Raw genomic sequence first — 8952 nt, 5'->3', positions numbered from 1 at the left:
AACCCTAAAACTAAAAACTCATTGATTTTGTTACTGATGTAATATTAATCCAAGAATTATATATATATATATATACATAAAATAAAAATCTTTATGAACCCTAAAACTAAAAACTCATTGATTTTGTTACTGATGTAATATTAATCCAAGAATTTTATATATATACACACACTTTGGGGCCTTTAACTTTGTTTAACAATCATTACCACCCAAAATCTTTTTTTATTTAGGGGTTAGATGAAATTACTTTTTCTTTGGGGGTAAAAACGAAGTTTTGAGAATTGGGGCTTATCTTTTTTTTAGAATTGAGAGAAAAAGTAAAACTCATCGACTCCGGCGACTCTACCAACATTCCAGATCGTCGGCGAACTCTGAAAGCATTCAAATGGTTCGTATTCATCTCTTCATTTAAACTGCGTTCTATGTTCCTTGATCCAGTTTTTTAGATATTCAATGTTGTGGCTACTTGCGACCGTGTGCGTGAAACTTTAGGGCTATAACCAGATTTAAGTTCAATTTTGTTAAAAATTTTGGTATCGGTTTGCTACAATTCCATTTCCACACAATTGAATTACATTAGTTGCCAAATATGCTCTTAATTTCAAAGTTTGATTATCGTAAGCGATGTTTCTAGGGTAAATTTGTGCGATATCAATTGGTTTGTGGCAATCTCTATATAAGCGATCGAAGAAGCGTAACGATCTGTTTTCCATTATCAAATCGGAAGTTTCTTGATGTAAAGGAACTTGTTTTCATTCAAAGATCAAACCTTTTGAGTTTTCCTTTTATTGCAAAGAGTTTATCTTAGATCAAGAGATTGTTCATGTAGCATTATTGTTCAGAACGAGTTAAACAAGAAACTAACTAGGTTTCAGATTGGGTACATTTCGACTCCAGTATTCTTATGGTTTTATGAAATTCTTCATGGGTATTGGATAGACTTACAGTAGAAGGTTAATTGTTGTATTTGTGTTGAATTTTGATATGATTAGATTTACAAATAAACCTTTTTTTGCTCTTATAGGCTATGTACATTCGTGTTAAGCGCAATAAAACAACTTACTTTCTTCAATGTGATGCAACTGAGAAAATTCTAGACATTAAGCAAAAGCTGCATGACTTAATTGATCAACCAATTAATGATCAACGCCTAATTTTAGTAGCAAGTGGAGAAGTTCTAGATGATTCCAAGACCTTGGCAGATCAAAAGGTATTCAGACTTCTTTTCAAATTTAAATCTTGATATTTATTAAGGCCTTTGTTCATACATTTTATCTTCCATATGTTTTTAGGTTGAAAATGATGCTGTTGTGGCACTTGTGTTGAGAAAAGGTTTTGTTTCTAATCTTGTTCATTTGTGCTTTGTTTATTCTGTATCTTTATCATATAGTTGCATATTTTGTTTAAAAAACAGTTTGTAACATAAATCAGTTTTTTATTACTTTCAGATGACAATGAATTTGAGGATGTGAACATAGTGAAACCGGATGATTTTTATCAGTCACGTGATGCAGACACTACAAGCAATTGGTAAAAGTAAAAAAGAAGCAAAATGATGTCAAATCGATGGACTTGTAAACGATATGTGAGCTTCGTAATATGATTATGTTTATATTAAGATCCACAGGAAGTTTATTGTTTTTAATTTTCATAATCTTTATTCCTTTGTTTTAATTTAATTTATATTTCGTCTGAGGTAGAAAAATGACACATTTGACTTAACACATGACTTAATAAAAGTGTTTGAAAATGAGAGTGGCGTTGTGGTAGCATGATAACATGTGTAAACTTAAAGAAAAAAAATGGTACAAAAGACATAAAGTTTTTAAATTTTTTCAATTTTGACATTCCGTTATTTATTATTATTTTTTTTGTTTCAATTTTCATACTCTATTGTTGACACTCTATTAGATTTACATAAACAAAATAATTTTCAGGATACAACTAGGTACTCAATATTTGGTAAATAAAATGTTTGATAGAGCAATGTACCTTACACCGACTTAGGAAACAACTAGGAAGTGGCATACCAATTGTGAGGAAGACAAAATCAAGGAACTTAGGAAACATAAGAGTGTAGTCGATTAAGGTTCCTTAATCGCCTGGGACAAATCCTTCTTGAAAACTAATAAAGTGTCAAAATTGAAACAAAAATTTGAAAAAGTTGGAAACTTAGTATCTTTTGTGTTATTTTTTTTTCGAGTTTGGAACGTTATCATTTACATCAGCTTCACAAACAAATGGTGTCATGTTACATACCACGTGAGCATGCATTCCCATGTCAACGACAACCAGGTAAATGGTCAATATTGTAACAAATCAGAAAAACATAGCTAAAGTGCAACAATAAAACAAAGTATCTAAATTGGAATAAAAAATGAAATATAATAACTTTTATGCACATGAAAAAAAAAGGAAAGGGGGGGGGGGGTGGGGGGAAAGAAAACAAAATTAAAAATTTTGACGGGCTATATTCCTCATGGAAATTGAAAAAAAGAGCAATGTATTTTTTTTTTTTAATTAGTTAAAGTCATGGAAATTCCTCTAAGACCAGAGAGTGGGTGCTACAACACACCACTATGCGCTTTGAAGTCCACTCTCGGGTTAAGTTTCTCATTTGGGTTGTTGTTGGGCTACAAAATACACCAAATGAAAAGGGGAGTATTTTTTTTTTTTTTTTTTTTTTTTTTTTTTTTTTTTTTTTTTTTTTGTTAATTTGAATTGTTCCTAGAATAAGAAAATATGACAAGTATTGAATTTTTTGGGCTTATATTTGTTCAAGTAAACAATGAAACAAATCGGCTGTAGGACTTTTTTTTTTTTAATTAATGAAGTTTATATAAATATTTTTTATTTTTAAGTAATGAGGTACATTTAAATTAATGAAATTTGGAGTTTTATTTAAATTGAATTGTTAAAAAAAAAAGTATGACACCACACCTAATTTGCAAAGACTACACAAAAGAGTAGTAAAATTGACATGGAGCCCATGTGGCGTCTATATGGCATAGGATGGAATGTGGTTTTTGTAGCACCACTCCTTCCCGCCTAATAACCATCAATTTTATAGCGCCCCATAATGATATGATTAAGAGCAATGTTAAATTTATAAAGCGTCATCGTTTTGTATGGTCCCAACTAAAAATAATAAACATATTACTACTCTTTTTAGTGTAACATTGTTCATAGTTTTATAAAATCATGATTCACTTTTCAAAAACAAAACATTGTTTAGAGTTTTTTATTTTTATTATTATTATTTTTTATATACATCTTTAACCACCAGTTTTATAGTAAAAGGAAGCTTCATGTTGTAAAAATGAAGTCTACAAGACTTCCTTTTTTTATAGTAAAAAAAGGGTGCTTCATAATCTGAAGCACCCTTTTTTTACTATAAAAAAAGGAAGTCTTGTAGACTTCATTTTTACAAAACTAGGGCTGTCAAATCGGGCAGTCGTGTTGTGTTTTTGTCTGACACGACACGACACGACAATGTTTTGTATAACACGAACACGACACGACACGATGTCGTGTTTTTTTCATTAACACGAAAACGAACCAATTAAAACACGACAACACGACACGACAAATATAATATTACATAACTATTAGTGTATTTCGTTCATACTTAAAGATATATAACACGACAAAAACGACAAACACGAAAAACACGACAACCACATGCTTAATCGTGTCAATTTCGTGTCGATTTATGAACACGAACACGACACGACACGGCATCGTGTTTTTTAATCTTGACACGAACACGAATTCGAATTTTGATTTCGTCCCGATTTCGTTTCGTTTCGTGTATTTTTGTCGTGTCGTGTCATAAATTGACACCCCTACTTTTTACCGTTAAAATGGTCACTAAAATACCTACGGCACAAGAAAAACCTTCAAAAAATGTTTCCTTAAAAATAAAGGAGAAATATGTATAACATGTTTTTTCTGTTTTTCAAAAAATGTAAAAAAATTAGTCAAATCATCAAAATAACAATCAATTTTACAGATTGCATCTACACAACTGGAAGACCCTTTGCGAAATGAGTCATCCGTCAAAAATATGTTTAGTATAAAGGGTTAAATGAAAGGAGTTATAGGGCTAAAGGTAAGGGTGGGCTCGGTATTGGATCAATGAGAGCTTTAAATTGGGCTCTCTTGGTTAAATGGATATGGAGATTTAAGGAGGAGAAAAACGGTTTTTGGCGCAAGGTAATCTGTGGCAATCATAATCTTGCAAGAAGCCTATAACTTCCTTATATAAAAAAATCAATTCTTGGTTGCTAGCAAAACGTAGTGAAAATTGTTGATGGATTGGGAGAGATTGACATAAATTTTTCATCTATTTTTTAAGTCAAAATGGGAAGAGGGAATGATATGCTGTTTTGGTTCGACCAGGGGACTTCACTTTTGCTTCTAAATTCCCTTGGCTGTTTTCTCTTGAGCGGCAGAATTATTGTTTCGTTGAAGAGAGAATTTGTCCGGATATTGGGGGTTGGGCTTGGAAACGGCAACCAAATTGCCAGGAGGAGTTTGATGAGCTAAATATATTAAGAAGTATTTTGTCTGACCACACCCGATCTGGCGTAGAGAATATCTAAGAGCAAAACTTTCAAGTGACGGGAGATTTTTGGTGAGTAGTGTTCGAAAGCTAATTGACTCTCACGTCTCCTGTCCATGCAAAATGGCACAATATGGAATCACACGGTGCTGTTGAAAATTAATTGTTTCATATGGAGAGCTTGTATTGGTAGAATTCCCACTGCGTATGTGCTATCCCGGTGTGGGATCAACATCAATGACCTTTCATGTCGTGGCTGTGTGGGGGGCGTCGGTGAAGCCGATGATATTCTTGTCAAGTGCGCGTTCACTATTGATGTGCTTCGTCGGATTTGGAATTGGTGTGCCACTGCCCACTGTTCCTACTGCTTTTGACACCGTGAGGGAGATTATCACATTTGCGGCTAATTGGGGAAGTTGTCCTAAGAGAAGGAATGTAATTCTTTCCATTGTGTATGGTTGCTTTTGATGCATTTGGAGGGCGAGAAATGACTTTATTTTCAACAATATCCGATCTTCTTCGTCTAAGGTGGCTGATGATGTGATTTCTTTAGTTTTCAACTGGGCGATGGTTTGGCGGAGATTCAGAAATTGTAATTGGGTGAATTGGTGTTGTAATCCTTTATCAATTGTGTAATTGTGTTTTTGTTTTCTTTGTCCTTTCCATGCTTAGGCTCTTTCTAGACAGTGGGTTAATAAAATCTCACTTTTTCCAAAAGTGAGAATCTCATAGATGGCATCTGCAAAATACTCTAATTTCCATATGCGAAAATGGTCTCGGAAATCTCCTTTATCAAATGTCATTTGTGAACTTACAGATATTATATGTAAAAAGGGTCTCTTTTATGTTATCTATGATTTGGCAGATATCATCTCTGAAATTATAGCTATATGACAAAAGTTTCATAAATTCCGTATTTAATATTGTAGACTATACACATATTATTACGTCTTTGACTTGAACAATATTATAACATGTATTTTTTAAAGAAGGGCAGATACATAATTTCAAACTTTTTTTTAGATAGTAACGAATTTATTATTGCTTTTAATTTTATTATTTTCCATTTGGTCGGCTCCCTCTGTGCATTGGTTACGGGATTTATGAGGAGCCCATACGCATTCTTGAATTTAATTCTCACAGTGGAAGTCTAGTTACGAATAACTTAATATCTATCAAAGGGCTTGTAGGCAATGTTTTAAAAACCGGTTTTTTAGTTGAACATGTATGGTGTCCGCTTCCTGGTTCAACCGGTTCGACCGCCGGGTAAACCAGTTTCTATAATTTTTATTTTTTTTCCCTATTTTCCTACACATACACACATATATAAATCATGAATATGACGTTTACTAGTTCAAACATTAAAAATATACATTAAAAATAAGTTGTAGATTAATCTAAATACATTAAAATAACATATAATCATAAGTTTTAGTGTTTTACATCAATCCATATACGTCAATAAGAAAATAAAATATAATACCGAAACAAAATATAGATTTAGATGAATACAAACACATCAAAAAACATTATAACATTTACTATATGTTTTTATTTAGAGAAAACTAAATAGATTTGAAAAAAACCACCAAAGTTTATTATGCAAATGGTTCTTTTCCATGTGTTTTTTATTCAGTTCAACCGGTTTATTTTGACCGGTTCAATCGGGTTTTCCTAAAAACCGGCCGGTTTAATCTGGTTCAGAAATCGACATAAAACCGGTGATAGTTGAACCGCTCTCTCCCCCGGTTACCAGTCCAACCGGTTTAACCGGCCGGTTCAAACCGGTTTTTAAAACATTGCTTGTAGGCCAACGGTATCTAGTGTTGTCATCTCTCCTTTAACTTGAGGGTTCAAGTGTCACGGTAAACATAAATTATAAGAATAGTTTAAGAATAAAATACATATTTACCGTTTCAAAAAAAATAATAATAATAACTTAATATCTACGAAACAAATTTGGTCCTACTTTTAGTTTTTAGTTGAAATTTTATAAAGCGTAAACTACGTAAAAACCTATATGGTTAATAAATTATAACTAAGATAATATAAGAAATTCATAGTCAATTATAACAAAAACACATATAAAATGGAAATTTTCTTTGAAAGTTGAAAGTTATCAAATGTATTCTTTAAATAAACGTGGTTTTCAATATTACTTCTATATATAATCTCTGCTTCTATTAAAAATACGATTATTTTAAAAATATATGTATTACACGGGTTGAATAAATGAAACAGTAAATAGTTAGTATTGAAGATTAAGATATTATAAAACGATTCAAAGTTCGATGCTTAAATAAGAAAAAAAAATTAAGAAATAGAAAAAAAAGGCAATGCGGTAATTTAAACAACAGAACATTTTATATGTTAATCTTTTTCGTAATAAAGCATTATACTTTGAAATTGTAACACCCTATTTCGAATTGTTTCCTAATTTGTGGTCGTGACCCGAAGATCGGTTATCATAAGGATAAGGGCATCGGGGAAGGAGAGATTTAGACCCCTTGGATGTGAATAATGTAGATTACGTGATCCGAGAGTTCGATTTGTGTTTTGGAGCCCAAGGGTATAACCGTAAAGTGATAGGTCGGGCCTTTTATGAATTTTGGATTTAAGCTCGGGAAGTTTTAAGGAAAAGGAGAGTTGATAGAATTGTAGAGCTTCTCATTACCTTTATGTGGATATAAAGAACGTCGAAATCGGTCTTAGAACAGAGAAGTTATGGCTTTCGGAAGATTGGTGGTTTTAGTCCCTAGCCGAGTACGTTGGGTGTATGCTATGAGTACGTTGGGTGTACTAGGTCGAAGTTGGTCGCAGAGGAAACCCACATACGCTGCGTGTACGTGGAGGTATGAAACATCCCAAAAATACTACCCAAAAATTTCGTTTTTAAAAACATTAATGAAACCATCAACCATCCAAAATCATAAGTAAAATCGTAATCGTGTATCATAAAACATCATAGTATCTGTCTCAAATCAAAGTCTCATATCAAATCATCAGAGTAAACTCCCAGGCTGTAACTGTGGTGTGTGCCATGCGATCAACCCGAGCCATTCCCTTTACTAGCGGAAGTACCTGTAACCAAAACTGAAAACTGTAAGCACAAAGCTTAGTGAGCTCCCCCAAACTACCACATACCATACAAATAACACATACTGGGCCTTGCCCACTGCATCGGGCCCCGCCCGGCATCGGACCGAAGTCCGGCATAATCTGGGCCCCGCCCACTGCATCGGGCCCAGCCCGACATCGGACCGAATTCCGGAATAACTTGGGCCCCGCCCACTGCATCGGGCCGCGCCCGGCATCTGACCGAAGTCCGGAATAAACTGAACATAACATAACATGAACATATAGCATAATCACATAAACTGCATCGGACTTGCCCGACATTCGACCGAAGTCCGGATCATATAACACATATCACAAACATGCATGAATCACGAAGACATCAGGCATACATACTACTGCATCGGGCCCCGCCCGGCATCGGACCGAAGTCCGGAACTACTATCATCTAAACGAGCCGACATTGTGGCCGTAGACCTGTTCCTACTGGAGGGAAACTCACCTTGTATAACTGGCTGCTGATATCTCGAATGAGAAATCCCTGTTTGCTGCTCCGGCGACTCTCCGACTACAATCACATAACAATCTGAATCAACTGATGATTCCTCGTGGAGTAACTAACCAATTTACCCCCGGGTCAAAGTCAATGTCCTGGTCAGAGTCAACTTTCAGGTTGACTCTACTCGACGAGTCCTACTATGGACTCGCCGAGTTCCCTAACTCACAATTCTCCAACTCGCGACTCGACTCGCCGAGTCGGGGCGTAGACTCGTCGAGTCCCTCTACTTCCAGATCCTTGTCCTAACTCACTGAGCCCTCTTCCACTCACTGATTCAACTCACAACTCTCAAATCGGGGAAACCGGGAGTTTGCGCTTCGACTCGCCGAGTCCAATAAACGACTCGTCGAGTCCTATGCATGTCTTCACTATACAGTTGATTCTAATCGATTCCAGTGCATCCAATTCATAGATCTGAGCTTCTAGGGCCGATATAACACGTAAAGTTGCCAACTTTACATGCATGCATAGAGGTATGAAGCTAAAACACCAAAATAAGCTAGAAATGGGAACCTAGGGTTTGGAACAAGGCCTTGCTTGCATAAAGGCAGCTACTTCGAGCTCCTGGAGCTCAATGATGTCCAGATCTATAGTTCCCTACCCTAAACCAGCTCCAATATCGAGTTTGGACCTTGAAATGTCCCAAAAATGGCAAAACAAGCATGAATGAAGATCTACTAGGAAAATGAACAAGGTAGAGGCTTTATTACCAGATGAAGTAGCAAATGGGAACTAGCTTCTGGATCTCCTTCTT

General features: G+C 34.9%; 1 protein-coding gene across 1 annotated transcript; it reads left to right on the top strand.

Moving 5' to 3' along the window:
• The first annotated feature begins 243 nt into the window (after positions 1 to 243).
• LOC145125261 (Ubiquitin-like superfamily protein) lies at positions 244 to 1674 on the top strand. The gene is made up of 4 exons (XM_079060747.1): positions 244 to 388; positions 1025 to 1210; positions 1293 to 1332; positions 1449 to 1674. Exons 1-4 carry the CDS (start codon positions 386 to 388, stop codon positions 1532 to 1534), a joined length of 315 nt encoding a protein of 104 aa, XP_078916873.1. The 5' UTR covers positions 244 to 385; the 3' UTR covers positions 1535 to 1674.
• Positions 1675 to 8952: the final 7278 nt, after the last annotated feature.

This window comes from Lactuca virosa, chromosome 7, assembly GCF_052849685.1.
Source record: "Lactuca virosa cultivar CGN04683 chromosome 7, Lactuca_virosa_CGN04683_v6, whole genome shotgun sequence".
In the NCBI taxonomy this organism is placed as follows: domain Eukaryota; kingdom Viridiplantae; phylum Streptophyta; class Magnoliopsida; order Asterales; family Asteraceae; genus Lactuca; species Lactuca virosa.
This window is presented reverse-complemented; position numbering and strand designations above follow the sequence as displayed.